We start from the raw sequence: 26,639 nt of genomic DNA on the forward strand, positions 1-26,639 counted from the left end.
AGGTACTTGTAACAACTCTGCTTCCCCCTTTTACTAATGAGGAGAGGAGCTCCAAGGTTAAGAAACTTGCTTGGAGTCACAAGGCTGGTAGACAGGGCCATTTTCAATGTCAAACATTAATTTTTTGGGAACTTTTTAAAAAAATACTCGTTTGACTGCATGTATCTTAGTTGTGGCATGTCTTAGTTGAGGCTTGTGGGCTTAGTTGCCTGGTGGCATGTGTGATCTTAGGTGCCTTGTTAGCACAGTAGGGAAGAAAAGCTATGACCAACCTAGACAGAGTATTAAAAAGCAAAGACATCGCTTTGTTGACAAAGGTCCGTCTAGTCAAAGCTATGGTTTTTCCAGTAGTCATGTATGGATGTGAGAGTTGGACCATAAAGAAAGCTGAGCACCAAAGAATTGATGCTTTTGAACTGTGGTGTTGGAGAAGACTCTTGAGAGTCCCTTGGACTGCAGAGAGATCCAACCAGTCCATCCTAAAGGAGATCAGTCCTGAATGTTCATTGGAAAGACTGCTGCTGAAGCTGAAGCTGCAATACTTTGGCCACCTGATGCAAAGAGTCGACTCATTAGAAAAGATCCTGATGCTGGGAAAGATTGAAGGCAGGAGGAAAAGGAGAAGACAGAGGATGATATGGTTGGTGGCATCACCGACTCGATGGACGTGAGTTTGAGCAAACTCTGCGAGCTGGTGAAGGACAGGGAAGCCTGGTGTGTTGCAGTCCCTGGGGTCACAAAGAGTCAGACATGACTGAACAATAACTTTGTGTGATCTTAGTTCCCTGACCAGGGATGGAACCTGTGCTCCTTGCAGTGGAAGGTGGATTCTTAACTACTAGACTGCCAAGGAAGTCCCTCAAACATTAATTTTTACCAGTCTGACAGATGAATTAACAGTATGCCACCAGTACAGTGGTTTTAGTGAGAGTGTCCATCTCCTGTTTGGCAGTTCTGAGTTGCCCATTCATATTCTTTGCTTTTCTATATAGAGTTATTTGTTTTTTTTTCTCCCTGCTGATTTGCATGATTTCTTTATATGTTTTAGAAATTTCATCTTTTGCTCTGTCACATATGTTGCATATATTTACTCCCAGGCTGACTTCATTTATTGTGTCATGTATCAGGCGAAAGCTTTAAAACAATGAATCACTGTTATCCTTCATTTTACTTATGCTTTTTGCTTTTCTTTGAAAGACCTTTCTTTTCTTCATGATGATAGATAATAGTTTTATGTATTTTCTTCTTATTTCATAAGAACCTATGTTATGCATTTAGAACCTATATTATGGACCTATAGATTTGAATAGCAGAGTTAGGTGGCAAATAACATTCTTTCTGACTTTAATGGGAATACTTCTGATGTTCCACCATTAAGTATGAGTTTGTTATGAGTATGTGGTAGACACCCTCTATTCCTTTATTAAGTTAAGGAAGTTTCTAATTCTAGTTTACTGAGAATTTTTAATCACAATTGTCTCGAGTTTTATCAAATGCCTGTTTGTCATTTCCTGAGTTGACAATGTGGTTGTTTCCCTTTAAAGTTAGTAAAGGTAATGATTTACATTGAAAGCTTTTAAAACAGTAAACTGTTGTTACATTCCTGAGATAAACCCTACTTTGCCATGATCTATTGTTCTTTTAACAAAGTAGATTCTAGTTGCTAATGTTTGGTTTAAGATTGTTATATCTGTGTTCATATGTCATATTAGTCTGCAGTGTTCTTGTCTTGGACTTCTCTTACCTGGTTTTGGTATCAGGATTATTAGGTTATAAAATAAGTTGGATTTTTTTCTCTTGTTTGGAAAGACTGCATAGCATAATAATTAAGAATATGGCTGTATAGCCAGATGCTTTGAGTGGAATCTTGATTTTCTGCTATCTTGATGTCTTAACACTATAGGTTACTTTCACCTATTTTGGAACCATATGTAAATAGAGCCATACAGTATGTACCCTTTGGGGTCTAGTTTCTGTCAATCAGTATTACATTTGTGAGGTTCATCCATGTGGTTACATGAAGCAACAGTTTAGTAATTCTCATTGCTGTAAAGTATGCCACTGTCTAAATATACCATACTTTGTTTATTCATTCTTTTATTGAGAGATAATTTCAGGTTTTAAAAGGCTTTTACAAATTACACTGCTATGAATATTCTTGTTGTGAAGAGATGTACATTTGTTAGATATTTCTGTTGGGTACATATCTAGGAGTGGAATGCATATGTATATATTCAGCTTTAGTAGATAATGTAGCAGTTTTCCCAAAGTGTCTTCATTGCTTTTCACTCCTAACACCAATGTTGGCGAGTTGCTTCCTGCACATCCCTGCTAATACTCAGTAACGTCTGTCTTGTTCATTTTTGCCATTCTGGTAGAGTATTGCACAGTGGCTTTATTTTGCATTTTGTTGGTCACTCGTAAAGTTGAAAACTTTTTTTTTCTTTTTTTTTTTAGTTCTAGCATTTTATTATTATATGAACAGCATCTGTCTTATACACATAGGTGGGCTTCCCTGGTGGCTCAGCTAGTAAAGAATCTGCCTGCAATGTGGGAGACTTAGGTTTGATCTCTGGGTTAGGAAGAGCCCCTGGAGAAGGGAACAGCTACCCACTCCAGTATTCCAGGCTGGAGGATTCCATGGACTACAGTCCACGGGGTCACAAAGGGTCAAATATGACTGAGTGACTTTCGTTATGCACATATATAGTCCTTGAATTAAACTCTGTGTTCACATCCCCCAAACAGATTAAGCCCTATGTTCCTAACCCCAAAATTAAAGCCAAATAATCAGGATGTTTTTATTCAGATCCATAACATGTGGTAACAATTTATTAGATTGTGTTAGTTAAAATTACATTTGGTTGAGAACCAAGTACATTTTTAAAAAAATAATGCCTTTAGCAAAGTTAAACTTTAAATCTCCATCATGGAAAAAAAAGTAAACAAGTTGACAGTAGATGGCTGTTATGAGGTAAATGTGTACTCAGTTGCTCAGTTGTGTCTGACTCTTTGCAACCCCATGGACTACACAGCCTGCAAGGCTCCTCTGTCCATACGATTTCCCAGGCAAGAATACTGGAGTGGGTTGCCATTTTCTTCTCCAGGGGATCTTCCCAACCCAGGGATTGAACCCGTGTCTCTTGTGTCTCTGGCATTCGCAGGTGGATTCTTTACCACTGAGCCACCTGGGAAGCCTGAAATATGAATTAAATACCAGCACAGTCAAGGAATAGACATATCCAACACTTCTGAAGTTTCCTTCTGTTGTTTTTGTTTTGTTTCATTTAATTTTATTTTCATGGTGAGGAGACATGAGAGCTACCCTCAACAAAATTTGAAATCCACAATACTGTATATACACTGAATAACTATGCCTATTTCCCCTACCCACATCCACTGGCAACCAGTATTGTATGCTCTACTTAGACTATCTTAGATTCCTTATATAAGTGGAATCATGAAGTATCTGGCTTTCTGTGGTGGCCTGTTCAATTTGGTATAATGTCCTCCAGGTTCATCCATGTTGTTGCAAATTGTAAGATTTCCTTGTTTTTTAATACTGAATGATATTCCTTTGTGTGTGTACACACACACACACACACACACACACACACACGTATATTACATTTTATAATATGTATGCATATGACAGTTTTATCCATTCATCTAGATAAAACTTGGGTTGTCTCCATATCTTGTTTATTGTGAGTAATGCTGCAGTGATCGTGAGGGTGAACATATCTCTGAGATCCTGGTTTCACTTCTTTTGTATATATGCCCAGGAGTGGAATTGCTGGATCATATGGTAGCTCTGTTGTTATTTTTTTGAGAAACCTCCATACTGTTTTTCCCAACAACGGCGCACAAGGGTTTATTCCAATTTCTCCAACTCGTTGCCAACACTTACCTTTTTTAATATTAGTCATCCTAACAGATGTGAGGTGATATCTCATTGTAGTTTTCATTTACATTCCCTGATGAATAGATAAATCAATTACCTTATACCTGTTGGACATTTGTATGTCTGGAGATTTCTGTCCAAGTCCTTTGTCCATTTTTAATTGGATGTGTGTGTGTGCTCAGACACTTAGTCGTGTCTCTTTGCAACCCCACGGACTGTAGCCTGCCAGGCTCCTCTGTCCATGGGATTTCCCAGGCAAGAATACTGGAGTGGGTTGCCTTTTCCTTCTCCAGGGGATCTTCCCCACCCAGGGATTGAACCTAAGTCTCTTCCATCTTCTGCATTGGCAGGCAGCTTCTTTACCACTGGCACCACCTGGGAAGCCTTTTTTAAATAATTTTCTATACACACAATCAGATCATTTGTAAATAATCACAATTTCTTTCTTCCTTATCTATATGCCTTTTATTTATTTTTATTGCCTTACTAAATTTGCCAGGGCTTTCAGGGATACTGTTAGGTAGCCTTGTTTATTCTCGTGTTCAGGGAAACAGGTTTTAATAATTTACCAGTAAGTGTGATACTTTGCTGTAGATTTTCAACAGATATTCATTATCTGTTTAAGAGAATTCTTCTCTTAGCTATACTTTGAAAGTGAAAGTGAAAGTCACTCAGTCATGTCTGACTCTTTGTGACCCCATGGACTGTATAGTCCATGGAATTCTCCAGGCCAGAATACTGGGTAGCCGTTCCCTTCTCCAGCAGATCTTCCCAACCCAGGGATTGAACCCAGGTCTCCTGCATTGCAGGTCGATTCTTTACTAGCTTGAGCCACACAGGAAGTCCCAACTATACCTTAGCTATATTTTATTTTATCATTGTAATAGTTGTATGTGCTGGGACAGGCTACATCAGACTGGAATTTCTCTTTATTAAATCACCTCATCCCTTCTGAGGGTGTAGATTTTTCCCTCGCTATTTAAATTATATTTAGTTATTTTTGGCTGCACTGGGGATTGAGCTTTCTCTCGTTGCAGCAGGCAGGGGCTACTCTCTGAATGCAGTGTGCATGGCTTCTCTCGTTGCAGAGCAGAGGTTCTAGGCTCTCAGGCTTCAGTATTTGCAAGACCTGGGCTCAGCAATTTCAGCTCATGGGCTCTAGAGCACAAGGCTCGATAGTTGTGGCATGCAGGCTTAGTTGCTCCGTGGCACATGGCATCTTGAGGGGGGTGACTGTCGATTTCAAGGTCTTCCCTGTGGCTCAAACAGTAAAGAATCTGCCTGTGATGCAGGAGACTCAGGTTCAATCCCTGGTGGGTCGGGAAGATCCTCTGGAGGAGGGAATGGCAACCCACTCAGTATTCTGGCCTGGAAAATCCCATAGACAGAGGAACCTGGTGGGCCATAGTCCGTGGGCTCACAAAGAGTTGGACATGACCAAGTGACTAACCCTATGTGGGATCTTCCCAAATCAGAGATTGAACCTGTGTATCCTGCATTGGCAGGTGGATTCTTTACTGCTGAGCCACCAGCGAAGCCCTTCCTCACTATTTAAATCTTTTTGTTTTTTTTCCCCTCACAGGTTTTCTCTGAGTCAAATATGGTAATTTATATTTCCTCGAAAATTGTCCATTTCATCTAACTTTTCCATTTTCTTGACTTGAGGAAATATACATATTTTTAAAATATTTTTATTTAAAAATATTTTATTTTTGTTTATTTTTATTAAATAAATGTTTGATAAAAACATTTATTTTTTAAATGTTTCATTTTCTTTGTAGCATTTATCACTGTGCTGTGCTGTGCTTAGTTGCTAAGTCGTGTCTGACTCTTTCATGGACTGTAGCCCGCCAGGCTCCTCTGTCCACGGGATTCTCCAGGCCAGAACACTGGAGTGGGTTGCCATGCCCTCCTCCAGGGGATCTTCCCAACCCAGGGATGGAACCCGGATCTTCTGCATTGTGGGTGATTTCTTTACTGTCTGAGCCAAGTAATTTAATTTTTCATTCATTATTTATGGTCTCTCCACTAGACTGTTGTCTATCTGACTGTGGGGCCTATGTCAGGGCCTGCCACACAGTAGCCATTCAGTAAAAAATTCTTAGGTGAAGGATTGTGTGGTCTTTCTTTTACATATGTCCCCTTTTCCATTGCTAATGCTGTTTACTTGCTTTTTTCTTGTTATTGTTTGCAGAGGCTTATATATTTTGTTGGTCTTTTCGAAGGACCAGCATTAGGTTCTCTTGATCAACTCAATTTCTTTATTTTCTTTTAAAAAAAAATCTGTTTTTTTTTTTTTACTTTATTTTTTTATGTATTTATTTTTTTTAATAAATTTATTTATTTTAGTTGGGGGCTAATTACTTTACAATATTGTAATAGTTTTTGCCATATATTGACATGAATCAGCCATGGGTTTAGTAATTTCTTCATTTTATTTTCTGGATGTTTTATTATTGTTGTGTTGTTCTTCCTATTTTTATCCTTATTCTAAATTTTTGAGGTAAAAACTAAGTTTATTTTCTGTCTCCCTTGTTTTCAGATAAATACATTTAAGGCCATAAATTTTTCTCCTCACTTAGCTCCATTACATAGGTTTTGTTATATAGTAGTTCCAATGAGGTTTTTAAACTTCTAACTTATTTTGTCTTATGGTTTTATTTTCTCTTCAACTCGAGAGTTATTTAGAAATATATTTAAAAATTTCCAGGTGTGTAGATCTGCACTGGAGTTTGAGGGGATATTTTTTCTTCTTATGTTAATTTTTAACACTACATAATGGTAACTGTCACCCATGTGATATCAGCTTTATGGAAGTTTTTTGGTATTTCCTTTGTTACCTAGAATAGCGATCCACAAAATACAACTTGTAGGCCACATGGGCCTGGTGCCTATTTCGGAAATCAAGTTATCTTGGAATATAGCCATGCCCATTTGTTTCCTACCTATGACTAGTTGTGTGCTGTGGTCCATGGTGTCGCGAAGAGTCAGACACAACTGAGCAACTGAACTGATGACTAGTTTCCAGTTAACAACTGGAAAGCTGAATGGTTGTAACAGAGACCTTGGGGCCCACACAGCTTAAAAAATTTACTATTTGGCCTGTCCATGAAAAGGTTGTTGCCTGACTTAAGACATGGTCAACTTTCGTAACTTTTTCATATGAATTGAAAGATATGTGTATTATCTCGAGTCCAAGTCCCTTATAGCCTTGTATGACTGTGTATGTGTGACTTTATTCCTGTACTTGGGATTCCCTGGTGGCTCAGATGATAAAGCGTCTGCCCACAATGCGGGAGACCTGGGTTCAATCCCTGGGTCGGGAAGATCCCCTGGAGAAGGCAATGGCCACCCACTCCAGTACTCTTGCCTAGAAAATTCCATGGATGGAGGAGCCTGGTGGGCTACAGTCCATGGGGTCGCAGAAGAATCAGACACGACTGAGCGACTTCGCTTTATTCCTGTACTTTATTCTGTTCCGTTGGTCTACTGTCTGTTTCTTATGCCAGTACCATAGTGTTCTGATTACTGTCACTGTTATACAGATCCTTATTATATCCTTCCTCATTGATAGAGATGTATATAAACCTCCCATTGTAACTAAATTTGTTTACTTCCTATAGTTTAATCACGGTTAGCTTTATGTGGGCTTCCCTCATGGCTCAGCTGGTAAAGAATCTGCCTGCAAGGCAGGAGACCCGGCTTTGATCCCTGGCTGGGGAAGATCACTTGGAGAAGGGAATGGCTACCCACTCCAGTATTCTGGCCTGAAGAATTCCATGGACAGAGGAGCCTGGCGGGCTACAGTCCACGGGGTCGCAAAGAGTTGAACACGACTGAAGTGACTAACACACTAACTTTATGTATTCTGAAGCTGTATTGTTAATGCATAAAGAATGTATAAAGGTTCATAACTTTTTATATTTTTTCTTCTTAAACTATGAAGTATCTCTCTTTTTCCCATCTATTTATGCATATATTTAAATATGCCTTGAATGCTTTCTTTGTAAAGAATATTATTATTCGATTACTGTAGCTGTTATACAGTAATAGTTGAATCTCTTAGGATGAGGTTCAACTATATATATATTAGGAAAAATAATAAATAAAATTAAAGAAGAAAGATTCTTTCTTGGGTAGAAGAAGTCTGCAGATAGGTGTTCCAGGACTCTGCAGTATTATCAGACTCCTACCTTCTGCTTCACCAAGATGGTGTATGATTTCCATCCTAAGGTCCCCTCGTGGTCCCCGAGACTTCTGGAGCTCCAGCCAGCACATCTCCATTGAGGGACAGAAGGAGGAGGAAAGGTAGGAGGACAAAAAGGATCCGGGCCCAGGTCTGCCAGTTGCTAATAAGTGACCCTCCCAGACAGCCCCAGAAAACAATTCCATTTTCATCTCCTTGGAAGAATTTAGGCAGGTCCCCACGCCTGATCTCCTAGGGAGGCCTGTCAAGATACCTCTGTCCTGGCTGAAAATTGGCCTTCTGTTACCAAGGAAATTTGAATTGGTGCAGCCAGCACTCTCTGCCACTCCCTGTTTGTTTGCATGTTGCAGTTCTTGTCAGTATCCTTTCCTGTTATAACTTTTTTTTCCCCCATCCCTTTATTCTCAACCTTCCTCAGTTATTTTGCTTTGGGTATGTCTCTTGTAAACAGAATGTAGCAAGATCTTGAGTTATTTGCTTTTAAGCAATCAGAACATCTGTCTATTATTAGGTGAATGCAGTGCATTCATTTATTATCATTGCTGATATATGTGGCAGTATGACTACCATTATTCTTTCTGCATTGTTTTTGTCATACATCCTGCTTAATTCTTTTTACCTTTCCTTCTGTTTGTTACTCTGATGGAGTTTTCTGTTACCTGTTTTGTTTTTTTTTCAGTTTTAGAAATTGTCCTTACTGTTTTCATTTTTTTTATTCATTATTCTTCATGTTTTACAACATCGTTTTGAAATAATTGCAGGTTTACAGAAAGTTGCAAGACTAGTACAAAGGATTCCTGTGTACCTTTTACCCAGATCCCTCAAATGTCAGAATTTTATCATATTTCCATTATCTTTTTTCTTTATACCAATGCATTATTTTTCCTGATCCATTTGAAAATAAGAATACAGGCCAGTTATTTTGAGAAAATGTCCTTTGTTTTGGATTTGTTTGTGTTTTATCATAATTAGATGGAGATTATGCAATTTTGGCAGTAACACCACAAAAGTGATATTGTGTTCTTAGTGATTTGTTTTAGGATTTGTTTTAGGAGGCACATGGTATGTTACTGCAGCTTTGCACATGCTTAATGAAATGTCTGTGAGGTTTTCCACTGTAAATTTTTGCCATTGAAATTAGTAAGTATCTTGTGGTGAGTTTTAGCATTCATTAAATGAGTCTTTCCTAATTATTTATTACTAAAATGGTCATCAAAGGCAATGGTCTAATTCCATCATTCTACCTACATTTACTAGTTAGCATTCTACTGCAGGGAAGGGCTTGTCCTTCTTGCTATTTGTTTATTTATTTACGTTAGTGTGGACACCTGGATTTTTATTTTACTAATAGGTTTTAACCCATTATTGTCATTAGCTATTTTGAGACACACATTGTTTCAGAATTGGCCATTGGAAGCCCCTCCAATGTTCTCTTGACATGTTCCCACCATTCTCTGAGTATTACCTGATATTCTAACACAAGAAGATGTTGCGGCTTCATCTCCTCCTTTTCCTGCATTCAATCCTGGATTTAGCATTTCTCCAAGGAACCCTGGTTCCTTTTATTTTTAAGCAGTTTTATTGCGGTATCATTGACATAAACTACACATGTTTAAAGTATACAATTTGATAAGTTTTGACATATATACACCCATACATACCATCACCACAATCAAGATGATGAACACATCCACCACCCTTCAAGTTTTCTTTATGCCCCTTTGTAATTCCTCCCTCTTGCCATTTAATGTCCCTCCCCCAGCCCCAGGAAACTCTGGCTTTCTGTCACTAAAGATTACTCTGCATTTTCTAGAACTATGCATATATGTAGAGGCTCAGCAGCAGAGAATCCACCTGCAATGCAGGAGATGCAGGAGCCGTGGGTTTGATCCCTAGGTCAAGAAGATCCCCTGGAGGAGGAAATGGCAACCCACTCTAGTATTCTTCCCTGTGAAATCCCATAAACAGAGGAGTCTGGCAGGCTACAGTCCATGGGATCACAGAGTTGGACATAGTGACTGAGCATGCACACACACACATAGAATATGTACTGTTTGTTTCCTTTCAAACAACAGAATTAATTTGAAATTCATCCATGTTATAGCATGTATCAATAGTTCATTATTTTCATTATAGAACAGTACTAAATCATACCGCTAACACCACAGTTTTTTATCCATTCACCTGTTGACAGACATTTGAGTTGCTTGCATTTTTTGTCTATTACAAATAGAAGCAGCAAAGCTGCTTTGAACATCAGTGTGCAAATCTTTGTATGGACATATACTGGCTCTTCCCTTGTGAAATACCTAGGAGCAGGCTGGCTGAAGCATATGGTAGGTATATATTTAACTTTTTCAGAAATTACCAGGCTGTTTTCTAAAATAGCCTGCTGGGATTTTTTTAATTGGGATGATATTGACTCTGTTGATCATTTTGAAGAGAATTGATATCTTAAAGATACTGAGTTTTCCAGTCCACGAACATGGTATATGTCTCCATTTATTTAGGTCATGAATTCTCTTCAACAATTTATTGTTGTTTTCAGTGTACAGGTCTTGCATATCTTTTGTCAGTCTTATCCCCACATATTACATGTTTTTATCATATTGTTTTAATTTCATTTCCTACTGTTCTTTGCTGCCATACAAAATACATTTGATTTTTGTATATTGATTGTATCCTACAACTTTGCTACATTCACTTGTTAATTTTAGTAACTTTTTCTGAGGAGTCTGTTGGATTGCTTATTAATACATAGATAATCATCTGTGATTAAAGGAAGTTTTGCTTCTTTCTTTCCAATCTTTTTTTTCTCACCTGATTGCATTCAGTGGAAGCTCTAATAAACTGCTGAATACAGTTTAAAGACAGTGAGAGCAGTCATGGTAGCCTTCTTCTTGATCTTTGGAGAAATCAGTGTTTCGCCATTAAGTATGATGTTGTTATTCAGTTGGTAAGTCCTGTCCAACTCTTTGCGACCCCATGGACTGCAGCACGCCAAACTTCCCTGTCCTTAACCAACTACTGGAGTCTGCTCAAACTCATGAACATTTAACTTGGTGATGCCATCCAACCATTTCATCCTCTGTCACCCCCTTCTCCTGCTTTCAATGTTTACCAGCATTAGGGACTTTTCCAGTGAGTCTGCTCTTTGCATCAGGTGGCCATGGTATTGAAGCATAAGCCTCAGCATCAGTCCTTCCAATGAATATTCAAGGTTCATTTCCTTTAGGATTGACTGGTTTCATCTGCTCACAGACCAAGGGACTCACAGAGTTTTCTCCAGCACCACAGTTAGAAAGCATGAATTCTTTGGCACTCAGTCTTCCTTATGGTCCAACCCTCACATCCATACATGACTACTGGAAAAACCATAGGTCTGATAGTACAGACTGTTGTTGTCAAAGTGATGTCTCTGCTTTTTAATATGCTGTCTAGGTTTGCCATAGCTTTTCTTCCAAGAAGCCCAAGGAGTCTTTCAATTTCGTGGCTGCAGTCACCATCTGCAGTGATTTTGGAGCCCAAGAAAATAAAGTCAGCCACTGTTTCCATTGTTTCCCCATCTATTTGCCATGCAGTGATGGGACTGGATGCTATGATCTTTGTTTTTTGAATGTTGAGTTTTAAGCCAGCATTTCCACTCTCCTCTTTCACCCTCATCAAGAGGCTCTTTAGTTCTTCTTTACTTCCTACCATTAGAGTGGTATCATCTGCATATCTGAGGTTGTTGATATTTCTCCAAGCAATCTTGACTGCAGTTTGTGCTTCATCCAGCCCAGCATTTTGCATGATGTACTCTGCATAGCAGTTAAATAAGCAGGGTGACAATATACAGCCTTGACATACTCCTTTCCCAATTTTGAACCAGTTCATTGTTCCATGTCCGGTTCTGACTGTTGCTTCTTGACCTGCATACAGGTTTCTCAGGAGGCAGGTAAGGTGATCTGGTATTCCTACCTCTTAAAAATTGTCCACAGTTTGTTGTGATCCATACAGGCTCAGATGATAAAGAATCTGCCTGAAATGCAGGAGACCTGGGTTTGATCCCTGGGTTGGGAAGATCCCTTGGAGAAGGAAATGGCAACCCACTCCAGTCTTCTTGCCTGGAGAATCCCCATGGACAGAGGAACCCGGTGGGCTGCAGTAAATGGGGTTGCAAAGAGTCAGACACGACTGAGTGACTAAGCACACACACTCAGTCAAAGACTTTCACGAATTCAATGAAGGAGAAATAGATGTTTTTCTGGAACTCCCTTGCTTTTCTCTGTGAGCCAATGGATGTTGGAAACTTGTTCTCTGGTTCCTCTGACTTTTCTAAATCCAGCTTGTACATCTGGAAGTTCTTGGTTCACGTGCTGTTCAAGCCTAGTTTGAAGGATTTTTTTGAGCATGACCTTGCTAGCATGTGAAATGAGTGATATTGTGTGGCAGTTTGAACATTCTTTGGCATTGTCCTTCTTTGGGATTAGAAAGAAAACTGATCTTTTCCAGTCCTGTGGCCACTGCTAAGTGCTCCAAATTTGCTGGGATATTGAGTGCAGCACTTTAACAGCATTATCTTTTAGGATTTGAAATAGCTCAGCTGGAATGCCATCGCCTCCACTAGCTCTGTTCATAGTAATGCTTCCTAAGGCCCACTTGACTTAACACTCCAGGATGTCTGGTTCGAAGTTAGTCGCCACACCATTGTGGTTATCCAGGTCATTAAGACCTTTTTTGTCCAGTTCTTCTGTGTATTCTTGCCACCTCTTCTTAATCTCTTCTGCTTCTCTTAGGTCCATAACATTTCTGTCCTTTATTGTGTCCATCTTTGTATGAAATGTTCCCTTGGTATCTCTAATTTTGTTGAAGAGATGTCTAGTCTTTCCCATTCTATTGTTTTCCTCTATTTCTTTGGATTGATCACTTAAGAAGGCGTTAGTATCTATGCTTGATAGCCTTTGGAATTCTTCATTCAGATGGATATATCTTTCCTTTTCTCCTTTGCCTTTCGCTTCCCTGCTTTTCTCAGCTATTTGTAAGGCCCCCTAAGACAACCATTTTGTATTCTTGCATTTCTTTTTCTTAGGGATGGTTTTGGTCACTGCCTCCTATACAGTGTTACAAACCTCCATCCATATTTCAGGCACTCTACCAGATCTAATCCATTGAATCTATTCATCACCTCCACTGTATAATAAGGGATTTGATTTAGGTTTATCTGTATGGCCTAGTGGTTTTCTCTGCTTTCTTCAGTTTAAGCCTGAATTTTGCAATAAGGAGCTCATGATCTGAACCACAGTCAGCTTCCAGTCTTGTTTTTGCTGACTGTGTAGAGCTTCTCCAGCTTCATCTGCAAAAAATATATCAATCTGATTTTGCTGTTGACCATCTGGTGATGTCCATGTATACAGTCATCTTTTGTGTTTTTGGATAAGGGTATTTGCTGTGACCAGTACATACTTTTGGCAAAACTCTGTTAGCCTTTGCCCTGCTCCATTTTATACTCCAAGGCCAAACTTACCTGTTACTCCTGGTTATCTCTTGACTTCCTACTTTTGCATTCCAATTCTCTATGATGAAAAAGACATCTTTTCTGCTGTTAATTCTATAAGGTCTTGTAGGTCTTCATAGAACTGTTCAACTTCAGCTTCTTTGGAATTAGTTGTTGGGACATAGACTTGGATTACTGTGGTGTTGGTTGCCTTTGAATGAAGCAGGATCTTTCTGTTGTTTTCCAGACTGTACCCGAATACTGTATTTCAGACCTTTTGCTGACTGTGAGGGCTACTCCATTTCTTCTAAGGGATTCTTGCCCACAGAAGTAGATATAATGGACATTTTAATTAAATTAGCCCATTCCTGTCCGTTCTACTTCACTGATTCCTACAATGTCAAAGTTCACTCTTGCCATCTCCTGTTTGACCACTCCCAATTTACTTTGATTCATCGACCTAATGTTCCAGGTTACTATGCAGTATTATTCTTCACAGCATCAGCCTTCACTTTCACCACCAGACTCATCAAAACTGAGCATCATTTCCGATTTGGCCTGGCAGCTGCATTCTTTCTTTCAGTTCAGTTCAGTTGCTCAGTCATGTCTGACTCTTTGTCACCCCATGGACTGCAGCACGCCAGGCCTCCCTGTCCATCACCAACTCCTGGAGTTTACTCAAACTCAAGTGCATAGAGTCGGTGATGCCATCCAACCATCTCATCTTCTGTTGTCCCCTTCTCCTCCTGCCTTCAATTTTTCCAACATCTGGGTCTTTTCAAATGAGTCAGCTCTTTGCATCAGGTGGCCAAAGAATTGGAGTTTCATCTTCAGCATCAGTCCTTCCAATGAACATTCAGGACTGATCTCCTTTAGGATGGACTGGTTGGATCCCCTTGCAGTCCAAGAGACTCTCAGGAGTCTACTCCAACACCACAGTTCAAAAGCATCAATTCTTCTGCACTCACCTTTCTTTATAGTCCAAGTCTTACATCCATACATGACTACTGGAAAAACCGTAGCCTTGACTAGATGGAACTTTGTTGGCAAAGTGACGTCTCTGCTTTTTAATATGCTGTCTAGGTTGGTCATAACTTTTCTTCCAAGGAGCAAGCGTCTTTTAATTTCATGGCTGCAGTCACCATCTGCAGTGATTTTGGATCCCCCCAAAATAAAGTCTGTCAGTGTTTTCTCTGTTTGCCCATCTATTTGCCGTGAAGTCAAGGGACCAGATGCCATGATCTTAGTTTTCTGAATGTTGAGTTTTAAGCCAACTTTGTCACTCTCCACTTTCACTTTCATCAAGAGGCTCTTTAGTTCTTCTTCGCTTTCTGCCGTAAGGGTGGTGTCATCTGCGTATCTGAGGTTATTGATATTTCTCCCGGCAATCTTGATTCCAGCTTGTGCTTCCTCGAGCCCAGCGTTTCTCATGATGTATTCTGCATATAAGTTAAATAAGCAGAGTGACAATATACAGCCTTGACATACTCCTTTTCCTAGTTGGGACCAGTCTGTTGTTCCAACCCCAGTTCTAACTGTTAGAAATCTAACAGATTTCTCAAGAGGCAGGTCAGGTGGTCTTGTATTCCCATCTCTTGAAGAATTTTCAACAGTTTATTGGGATCCACACAGTCAAAGGTTTTGGCATAGTCAATAAAGCAGAAATAGATGTTTTCCTGGAACTCTCTTGCTTTTTCGATGATCTAGCCAATGTTGGCAATTTGATCTCTGGGTCCTCTGCCTTTTCTAAATCCAGCTTGAACATCTGGAAGTTCACGGTTCAAATATTGCTGAAGCTTGGCTTGGAGAATTTTGAGCATTACTTTGCTAGCGTGTGAGATGAGTGCAATTGTGTGGTAGTTTGAGCATTCTTTGGCATTGCTTTTCTTAGGGATTGGAATGAAAACTGACCTTTTCCAGTCCTGTGGCCACTGCTGAGTTTTCCAAATTTGTTGGCATATTGACTGCAGCACTTTCGCAGGATCATCTTTTAGGAACTGAAATAGTTCAACTGGAATTCCATCACCTCCACTCACTTTGCTCGTAGTGATGCTTCCTAAGGCCCACTTGACTTCACATTCCAGGATGTCTGGCTCTAGGTGAGTAATCACACCATTGTGATTATCTGGGTTGTGAAGAGCTTTTTTTGGGTACAGTTCTTCTATATATTCTTGCCACCTTTTCTTAATATCTTCTGCTTCTGTTAGGTCTATACCATTTCTGTCTTTAATTGAGCTCATTTTGCATGAAATGTTCCCTTGCTATCTCTAATTTTCTTGAAGAGATCTCTAGTCTTTCCCATTCTGTTGTTTTCCTCTATTTCTTTGCATTGATAACAGAGGAAGACTTTCTTTAGCTGTTTAGTACGGCTTTCTTTCGGAGAAGGCAATGGCAGCCCACTCCAGTACTCTTGCCTGGAAAATCCCATGGATGGAGGAGCCTGGTGGGCTGCAGTCCATGGGGTCACGAAGAGTTGGACACGACTGAGCAACTTCACTTTCACTTTTCACTTTCATGCATTGGAGAAGGAAATGGCAACCCACTCCAGTGTTCTTGCCTGGATAATCCCAGGAACGGGGGAGCCTGGTGGGCTACCATCTGTGGGGTCGCACAGAGTCGGACACGACTGAAGTGACTTAGCAGCAGCAGCAAGGCTTTCTTTAGCTGTTTATTCTTTCTGTAGCTGTTAGTAGTTGCCCTTTGCTCTTCCCCAATCGCATATTGGACACCTTCCGACATGGGGGGCTTGTCTTCCGGCATCATATTTTTTTGCCTTATCATAATATTCATGGTGTTCTCATGGCAAATTACTGGAGTGGTTTGCCATTCCCTTTTCCAGTTGACCACATTTTTTCAGAACTCTTCACTGTGATCTGTCCATCTTGGGTGGCCCTGCACAGCATGGCTCATAGGTTCATTGAGTTATGTGAGCCCCTTCCCTACGAGGGGGGCTGTAATCCATGAAGGTGGAGTAGAACTTAATCAAGTGAAAATAGGAGGGAAACTCTAAGGAAACAGCCTGACAGGGAAGGATGTTGTGTGTTTTAACACAGCAGATCTCAAATTTTGTTGCACATGTGATTTTTTTGTTTGCATTTTGAATGGGTTTGCTTTTCCCATCGTGACTCTTTTAGTTGTATATTTGAAGGCTATTATTTCTGTATTAACAGTTTTTATGTTCCTGAATTCTTTCATTCCTTGGGTTAATTTTACACTTGATTCTCTAGAGCTTTCCAGATAAATATTATGTCTCGCCTGTAAATAGAAATAGTTTTACTTCTCCAGTTCTTGTGCGTCTGATTGATTATCTTAGGTGCTACTGCATTGCCTAGTATCTTCTTTATATTTATATAACAGTGGAAAATAGTAGGCAGTCTTACTTTGTTTCTCATCCTGGTGGAAATTCCAGTAGTATTTCACTATTAAATAAGAAAGCTGAGTGCCGAAGGATTGATGTTTGAAATGTGGTGTTGGAGAAGACTCTTGAGAGTCCCTTGGACTGCAAGAAGATCCAACCAGTCCATGCTAAAGGAGATCAGTCCTGGGTGTTCACTGGAAGGACTGATGCTGAAGCTGAAACTCCAACACTTTGGCCATCTGATGCAAAGAGCTGAATCATTGGAAAAGACCCTGATGCTGGGAAAGATTGAGGGCATGAGGAGAAGGGGACAACAGAGGATGAGATGGTTGGATGGAATCACCGACTCAATGGACATAAGTTTGGGCAAACTCTGGGAGTTGGTGATGGACAGGGAGGCCAGGCGTCCCATGGTTTATGGGGTCACAAAGAGTTGGACACGACTGAGTGACTGAACTGAACTAAACTGATACGTATGCTTTCTTGTTAAGAAAATTAAGCAACTGAAGATGGCGAGTAGATGGATGTGAGTTCATATTCTCCTTCGAGAGCACCAAAATCACAACTAGCTGCTGAACAACCGTTGACAGGAGGATGTTGGAATCCACCAAAAAATAGATACCCCATATCCAGGGACAAAGGAGAAACCACAACGAGATGTTAGGACGGATGCAATCATGTTACAGTCACACCCCATATCTGCCAGAGACTCTTGTGCTGTGCTAAATTGCTTTAGTCATGTCATACTCTTTGCGACCCCATGGACTGTAGCCCACCAGGCTTTTCTGTCTGTGGGATTCTCCAGGCAAGAATACTGGAGTGGGTTTCCCTCTTCTTAAAACAGGGATTGAACCATAGAGCCTATAGCACTACCATGAAGACTGCAGACTCCAGGAATTTGCCGCCTCGGATCAAACTACAGGGAAGGAACACAGCCCCACACATCAGCAGAAAATTGGATTAAAGATTCAGTGAATATGGTCCTGTCCACCAGAGTAAGACTTGGTTTCCCCACAGCCAGCCCCTCCCATCAGGAAGCTTGCACAAGTCTCTTATGCTTATCCATCAAACAGCAGACACAATGAAAACCACAATCACAGGAAATTTGCCAAAGTGATCACATGGATCACAGCCTTGTGTAACTCAGTGAGACTATGAGCCATGCCATGCAGAAGAGCTGGCAAGAATACACAGAGGAACTATACAAAAAAGATCTTCACAACCGAGATAATCTGATAGTGTGATCTCTGACCTAGAGCCAGACATCCTGGAATGTGAAGTCAAGTGGGCCTTAGGAAGCATCACTACGAGCAAAGCGAGTGGAGGTGATGGAATTCCAATAGAGCTATTTCAAATCCTAAAAGATGATGCTGTGAAAGTGCTGCAGTCAATATGCCAGCAAACTTGGAACACTCAGCAGTGGCCACAGGACTGGAAAAGGTCAGTTTTCATTCCAATCCCTAAGAAAGGCAATGCCAAAGAATGTTCAGACTACTGCACAACTGCACTCATCTCACTTGTTAGTGAAGTAATGCTCAAAATTCTTCAAGCCAGGCTTCAGCAATACATGAACCGTGAACTTCCAGATGTTCAAGCTGGATTTAGAAAAGGCAGAGGAATCCAGAGATCAAATTGCCAACATCGGTTGGATCATTGAAAAAGCAAGAGAGTTCCAGGAAGATAACAACTTCTGCTTTATTTACTATGCCAAAGCCTTTGACTGTGTGAATCAAAAAAATCTGTTGAAAATTCTTCAAGAGATGGGAATACAAGACCACCTGACCTGCCTCCTGAGAAATCTGTATGCAGGTCAAGAAGCAGTGTTAGAACTGGACATGGAACAACAGACTGGTTCCAAATAGGAAAAGGAGTACGTCAAGGCTGTATATTGTCACCCTGCTTATTTAACTTATATGCAGAGTACATCATGAGAAATGCTGGGCTGGAGGAACCACAAGCTAGAATCAAGATTGCCGGGAGAAATATCAATAACCTCAGATATACAGATGACACCACACTTATGGTAGAAAGTGAAGAAGAACTAAAGAGCCTCTTGATGAAAGTGAAGTTGAGAGTGAAAAAGTTAGCTTAAATCTCAACCTTCAGAAAACTAAGATCATGGCATCTGGTCCCATGGCCTCACGGCAAATAGATGGGCGAACAGAGAAAACACTGACAGACTTTATTTTGGGGGGCTCCAAAATCACTGCAGATGGTGACTGCAGCCATGGATTTAAAAGACGCTTGCTCCTTGGAAGAAAAGTTATGACCAACCTAGACAGCATATTAAAAAGCAGAGACATTACTTTGCCAACAAAGATCTGTCTAGTCAAAGCTATGGTTTTTCCAGTAGTCGTGTATGGATGTGAGAGTTGGACTCTAAAGAAAACTGAGCACTGAATAATTGATGCTTTTGAACTGTGGTGTTGGAGAAGACTCCTGAGAGTCCCTTGGACTCGAAGGAGATCCAACCAGTCCATCCTAAAGGAGATCAGTCCTGAATGTTCATTGGAAGGACTGATGCTGAAGATGAAAGTCCAATACTTTTTCCCTCTGATGCAGAGAAGTGAGTCATTTGAAAAGACCCAGATGTTGGGAAAGATTGAAGGCAGGAGGAGAAGGGGACAACAGAGGATGAGATTGTTGGATGGCACCACCAACTCAATGGACATGAGTTTGAGTAAACTCCGGGAGTTGGTGATGGACAGGGAGGCCTGGCTTGCTGCAGTCCATGGGGTCGCAACGAGTTGGACATGACTGAGTGACTGAACTGAACTAAATTGACCTGAGTATGGTCCTACCCACCAGAGTAAGACTTGGTTTTCCCCACAGCCAGCCCCTCCCATCAGGAAGCTTGCACAAGCCTCTTATCCTCATCCATGAAAGAGCAGAGAGAATGAAAACCACAGTCAGAACACTTGCCAAAATGATCACATGGTTCACAGCCTTGTGTAACTCAATGAGACTATGAGCCATGCCGTGTAGCACCACCCATGACTGATGGGTCATGGTGGAGAGTTCTGACAAAACATGGTCCGCTGTTGAAGGAAATGGCAACCACTTCAGTATTCTTGCCTTGAGAACCCCAGGAACAGTATGAAAAGGCAAAAAGATAGGACACTGAAAGATGAACTCCCCAGATCTGTAGGTGCCCAGTATGCTTCGGGAGATCAGTGGAGAAATTACTCCAGAAAGAATGAAGAGATGAAACCAAAGTGGAAATGATGCCCAGTTGTGGATGTGTCTGGTTGTGAAAATAAAGTCCAATGCTGTAAAGAACATTACTACATAGGAACCTGGAATGTTAGGTCCATGCTCCTGCTGCTTCTGCTGCTAAGTTGCTTCAGTCGTGTCCGACTCTGTGCGACCCCATAGACGGCAGCGCACCAGGCTCCACCGTCCCTGGGATTCTCTAGGCAAGAACACTGGAGTGGGTTGCCATTTCCTTCTCCAATGCATGAAAGTGAAAAGTGAAATTGAAGTCTCTCAGCCGTGTCCAACTCTTCGTGACCCCATGGACTGCAGCCTACCAGACTCCTCCATCCATGGGATTTCCAGGCAAGAGTACCGGAGTGGGTTGCCATTGCCTTCTCCTGTTAGCTCCATGAATCAAGGTAAATTGCAAGTGGTCAAATAGGGATAGCAAGAATGAACTTAGACATTTTAGGAATCAGTGAAGTAGAACATGTGTGAATGGGTGAATTTAATTAAAATGACCATTATATCTACTTCTGTGGGCAAGAATCCCTTAGAAGAAATGGAGTAGCTGTCATAGTCAGCAAATGTGTCCAAAATACAGTAGTTGAGTACAGTCTGAAAAACAACAGAATGATCGTCGTTCATTCCAAGGAAACCAACATCACAGTAATCCAAATCTATGCACCAACAACTAATGCTGAAGAGGCTGAAGTTGAACGGTTCTATGAAGACCTACAAGACCTTCTAGAACTAACACCAAAGCAGATGTCCTTTTCATCCTACAGAATTGGAATGCAAATGTGGGCAGTCAAGAGATAACCAGGAGTAACAGGTAAGTTTGGCCTTGGAGTACAAAATGGAGCAGGGCAAAGGCTAACAGAGTTTTGCTAAGAGAATACACTGGTCATAGCAAACACCCTTGTCCAAGAACACAAGAGACGACTCTATACATGGACATCACCAGATGGTCAACAGCAAAATCATATTGATTATTCTTTGCAACCAAAGATGGAGAAGCTCTATACAATCAGCAAAAACAGTAACTTGGCCAATAGGCCATTCAGTTATTTTTTATTCAGTTTAATTCTTTGGGTGCTGACTGGTTCAGATCATGAGCTCCTTATTGCAAAATCAGGCATTAATTGAAGAATGTAACTCCAGTTGAGCTATTGCAAATCCTAAAAGATGATGCTGTGAAACTGCTGCACTCAATATGCCAGCAAATTTGTAAAACTCAGCAGTGGCCACAGGACTGGAAAAGGTCAGATTTGATTCCAATCCCAATGAAAAGCAATGCCAAGGAATGTTCAAACTACATGAGTTGCACTCATCTCACACGCTAGTAAAGTAATGCTCAAAATTCTCCAAGCCAGGCTTCAGCAATACGTGAACTGTGCAATTCCAGATGTTCAAACTGGTTTTAGAAAAGACAGAGGAACCAGAGATGAAATTGCCAACATCCGCTGGATCATCAAAAAAGCAAGAGAGTTCCAGGAAAACATCTACTTCTGTTTTATTGACTATGCCAAAACCTTTGACTGTGGATCCCAATAAACTGTGGAAAATTCTTCAAGAGATGGGAATACCAGACCACCTGACCTGCCTCTTGAGAAACCTGTATGCAGATCAGGAAGCAACAGTTAGAACTGGACATGGAACAACAGACTGGTTCCAAATAGGAAAAGGAGTACGTCAAGGCTGTATATTGTCACCCTGCTTATTTAACTTATATGCAGAGTGTATCATGAGAAACGCTGGGCTGGATGAAGCACAAGCTGGAATCAAGATTGCCAGGAGAAATAACAATATCCTCCAATATGCAGATGACACCACCTTTATGGCAGAAAGTGAAGATAAACTAAAGAGCCGCGTGATGAACGTGAAAGAGGAGAGTTAAAAGCTGGCTTAAAGCTCAACATTCAGAAAACTAAGATCATGGCATCCAGTCAAATCACTTCATGGCAAATAGATGGGGAAACAGTGGAAACAGTGACTGGCTTTATTTCTTTGGGCTCCAAAATCACTGCAGATGGTGATTGTAGCCATGGAATTAAAAGATGCTTATTCCTTGGAAGGAAAGTTATGACCAACCTAGACAGCATATTAAAAAGCAGAGACATTACTTTGTCAACAAAGGTCCGTCTAGTCAAGGCTATTGTTTCTGCAGTAGTCATGTATGGATGTGAGAGTTGGACTATAAAGAAAGCTGAGTGCAGAAGAATTGATGCTTTTGAACTATGGTGTTGGAGAAAACTCCTGAGAGTCCCTTGGACTGCAAGGAGATCTATCTAGTCTATCCTAAAGGACATCAGTCCTGGGTGTTCATTGGAAGGACTGATGTTGAAGCTGAAACTCCAATACTTTGGCCACATGATGTGAAGAGCTGACTCATTGGAAAAGACCCTGATGCTGGGAAAGATTGAGGGCAGGAGGAGAAGGGGACAACAGAGGATGAGATGATTGGATGGCATCACTGACTCAATGGACATGAGTTTGGGTCAACTCTGGGATTTGGTGATGGATAGGGAGGCCTGGCGTGCTGCAGTCCATGGGGTCGCAAAGAGATGGACACGACTGAGCGACTGAACTGAACTGAACTGACGAATGTAGGGAATACCAATAGGCCATTCAGTTATGACCAAAATCACATCCCTTATGATTATACAGTGGAGGTGATGAATAGATTCAAGGGATTAGATGTGGTAGACAGAGTGCCTGAAGAACTATGGACGGAGGTTCATATCATTGTACAGGAGGCAGTGATCAAACCATCCCAAAGGGAAAGAAATGCAAGAAGTCAAAGCGATTGTCTGAGGAGGCCTCACAAATAGCTGAGAAAAGAAGAGAAGCAAAAGGCAAAGGAGAAAAGGAAAGATATACTCAACTGAATGCAGAGTTCCAAAGAATATCAAGGAGAGATAAGAAAGCCTTCTTAAGTGATCAATCCAAAAATAGAGGAAAACAATAGAATGGGAAAGACTAGACATCTCTTCAACAAAATTAGAGATACCAAGGGAACATTTCATGCAATGATGGGCACGATAAAAGACAGAAATGGTCTGGACCTAAGAGAAGCAGAAGAGATTAAGAAGAGGTGGCAAGAATACGCAGCAGAACTGGACAAAAAAAGTCTTAATGACCAGGAAAATCATGATGATGTGGTCACTAACTTCAAACCAGACATCCTGGAGTGTTAAGTCAAGTGGGCCTTAGGAAGCATTTCTATGAACAGAGCTAGTGGAGGTGATGGCATTCCAGCTGAGCTATTTCAAATCCTAAAAGATAATGCTGTTAAAGTGCTGCACTCAATATCCCAGCAAATTTGGAGTACTCAGCAGTGGCCACAGGACTGGACAAGATCAGTTTCCATTCCAATCCCAAAGAAAGGAAATGCCAAAGAATGTTCAAACTACCACACAATTGCACTCATTTCACATGCTAGCAAGGTCATGCTCAAAATCGTTCAAGCTAGGCTTGAACATCATGTGAACCAAGAACTTCCAAAAGTACATGCTGGATTATGAAAGGGAGATGAACCAGAGATCAAATTTCCAACATCCATTGGCTCATAAAGGAAAGCAGTGGAGTTTTAGAAAAACATCTATTTCTCCTTCATTGACTACATGAAAGTCTTTGACTGTGTGGTCACAACAAACTAGAAATTTTTTAAGGAGGTAGGAATACCAGATTACCTTACCTTCCTCCTGAGAAACCTGTATGCAGGTCAAGAAGCAACAGTTATAACCTGACATGGAGCAATGAACTGGTTCAAATTTGGGAATGGAGTACGTCAAGGCTGTATATTGTCACCCTGCTTATTTCACTTCTATGCAGAGTACATCATGAGAAATGCTGTACTGGATAAATCACAAGGTGGAATCAGAATTGCTAGAAGAAATATTGTTGAAGAAGAAAAGATTGTTGAATCTCAGATATGCAGGTGACACCACCCTAATGGCAGTAAACAAAGAGGAACTAAAGAGCCGCTTGATAAAGGTGAGAGAGTGAAAATGCTGGCTTAAAACTCAACATTCAAAAAACGAAGATCTTGGTATCCAGTCCCATCACCTCATGGCAAATAGATGGGGAAAAAATGGAAACCGTGACAGACTTTATTTTCTTTGGCTCCAAAATCACTGCAGATGGTGACTGCAGCCATGAAATTAAAATATGCTTGTTCCTTAGAAGTAAAGCTGTGACAAACCTACACCATGTATTAAGAAGTAGAGACATCACTTTGCCAACAAAGGGGCAAATAATCAAAGCTCTGGTTTTTCCTGTAGTCATGCATGAATGTGAAGGTTGGACTGTACGCCAAGGAATTGATTCTTTTGAATTGTGATGCATGAGAAGACTCTTGAAAGTCCTTGGACAGCACAGAGATCAAACCAGTCAATCCTACAGGAAACATCCTGAATATTCATTGGAAGGACTGATACTGAAGCTGAAGCTCCAATACTTCGTCCACCTGATGTGAAGAACTGACTCACTGGAAAAGACCCAGATGCTGGGAAAGATTGGAGGTGGGAGGAGAAGGAGAAGACAGAGGATGAGATGGTTGGATGACATCACCAACTCAATTGTTTTGTGTTTGAGGAAACCCTGGGGGATGGTGAAGAACAGGTAAGGCTTTTGTGCTTCAGTCCACGGGGTTGGAAGGAGTCAGACACAACTTAGCGACTGAACATCAAATTAAGAAAATATCCATAAATCCTTCATGATTACCTCTTTTTTTCCTGTGTTTATTCAGGAATGACTGTTGAATTCTGTTAAGCTTTTCAGGACCTATGAAAGTAATTCAGGTTTTCTTTAGATCTGTTAATATGGTATATTATGTTGATAGATTTCCTACTATTGAACCAAGCTTGGCTTCCTGGGGAAATATCCTACGAGGTTTTCCTAATGTGTTACTGGGCTGTTTTTGCCAATATTTTAATTTTACTTTTGCATTGATTCATAAGTAATAACTTTTTGGAATTTTTTTTGTATTATTAGGTTTAGGTTTCCATATCATGCTTTGTTGGGATAGTTCCTCTGTTTCTTTTGTGGTAATAGATCTACTTATGCTTTTTTTCCTAATGAGGTCAATTTTCATTGACCTGTATTTTCTTAAGAACTTATTCATTTTGTCTCATTTTCAAATTTATTTGCATAGAGATCTATCAGAGAGTCTCTTATGGTATTTTAAATCTCTTCTATTTCAACAGTTACCTCCCCCTAGTCATTGTTAATTTCCCCCCAAACAATCATTTTTATGTATTAGTTTGTTTCTTCCTACTCACATTCGCACAAATTTTTACTTTATCTTTCATTATTTCCTTTATTTTTTTTCAAATCTTCTGAATTTTATTTCCTTATGTTTTATTTTGGTTATTTTCCTGTACTTTATCTTAACCTTTAGAGTTTGGAATTTATTTAATATATTTTTTGTCTTTCATTTTTATTGATGTAAGTGCTTAAGGCTGTGAATTTCCACTGATCTCCGCTTTAAGTATTTCCCATGCTAGGATAGTGGCAGTATTTTCATTTTCACTATTTGTTAAAAAGTGGTTTAATTTTGGTTTTCATTTTACCCACCCATTGTATTCCTGTCTTCTTTTCCTTCTATTTGGTATCTATTCTGTAGCTTTTCTGAAATGGTCCTGATCCATAATATCCAAAAATAAATAAATAAAAGCTAAACCTGAAGCCCTTCATTGTTTGCATGTTTCTCCAGCCATTGTCGGGTAACACTCATCTTTGAGGACTAAGCTTAAGTTTAAGAATTCTTCTCTGATACCTGTCAACCTTCAATATCAACCCAGTTAAGTACTCCTTCTGAGAAGTAAATAGAGTCCCTTCAGCTGTAGATTTCAAAACTCTGTTCTGACTTGGGAGTTCTAGCAAACTCTAGAGCATCTTCATAACCTTAGTTTGGTTTGTTGATTTTAGCTTTTCAGTGGAAGTGTAACACAGAGACAGAAAAGCACACTAATTATGTGTCCAGCTCAATCAGTTTGCATAAAGATACCTACACAACTTCAACACAGGTCATGAATATGCCCATGAAGCTACAATATATATCAGGAAATACTAGCCTCCCAGAAGCCCCCTGTGTGGCTCCTCTCAATTGCTATGCCTTTGCTCCTTTCCAAAGGGAACCATTACCCTGATTTCTAAAAATACAGATTAGTAATTCTGTCTCATAATGGCTGCTTTAAAGTTTTGTCAGATATTACCAGCATATGTTTCATTTTGCTTTTTTGTAGCTGTTCATTGTCTTCTTCCATGCACGATGAGATTTCTGTGGTTCTTTATATGTTGAGTAATTTTGGTTCCTATCTTGATTATTTTGGATATTACATTGTAAGTTAAGTCTTGTTTATATCCATGGTTTGTATGGTATTTTGAATTTTGGTGTCCTTCCCTAATCCACCTGTTACTATTTGCTTTCCAGAGTTTACAAGTAGCTGGGTCTGGAATTCTGTCTGGGTTTTAGAGTTGAATTCAGTGCAAG

The 26,639-nt window shown here is 40.3% G+C and overlaps 1 protein-coding gene and 1 long non-coding RNA gene across 13 annotated transcripts in view; one reads left to right on the forward strand and one right to left on the reverse strand.

Moving 5' to 3' along the window:
- Positions 1-26,639, forward strand: part of BRCC3 (BRCA1/BRCA2-containing complex subunit 3) — a 78,114-nt gene that overhangs the window by 33,796 nt on the left and 17,679 nt on the right. For 7 of the 10 annotated variants that reach the window (XM_081563676.1, XM_081563672.1, XM_081563675.1 and 4 more), the window contains one exon: positions 8,138-8,212. The exons of the other annotated variants lie outside the window; for them this stretch is intronic. In XM_081563676.1, the coding sequence (XP_081419802.1) occupies positions 8,138-8,212 (75 nt within the window). The remainder of the gene's footprint in view (positions 1-8,137; positions 8,213-26,639) is intronic. 10 annotated transcript variants of the gene reach the window in all.
- The window catches only part of LOC145535285 (uncharacterized), a 118,579-nt gene that overhangs the window by 28,280 nt on the left and 63,660 nt on the right, over positions 1-26,639 (reverse strand). The gene's annotated exons all lie outside the window — the stretch shown is intronic.

This window comes from Giraffa tippelskirchi, chromosome X (genome assembly GCF_054371585.1).
Source record: "Giraffa tippelskirchi isolate mGirTip1 chromosome X, T2T-mGirTip1v1.2.pri, whole genome shotgun sequence".
NCBI lineage: Eukaryota > Metazoa > Chordata > Mammalia > Artiodactyla > Giraffidae > Giraffa > Giraffa tippelskirchi.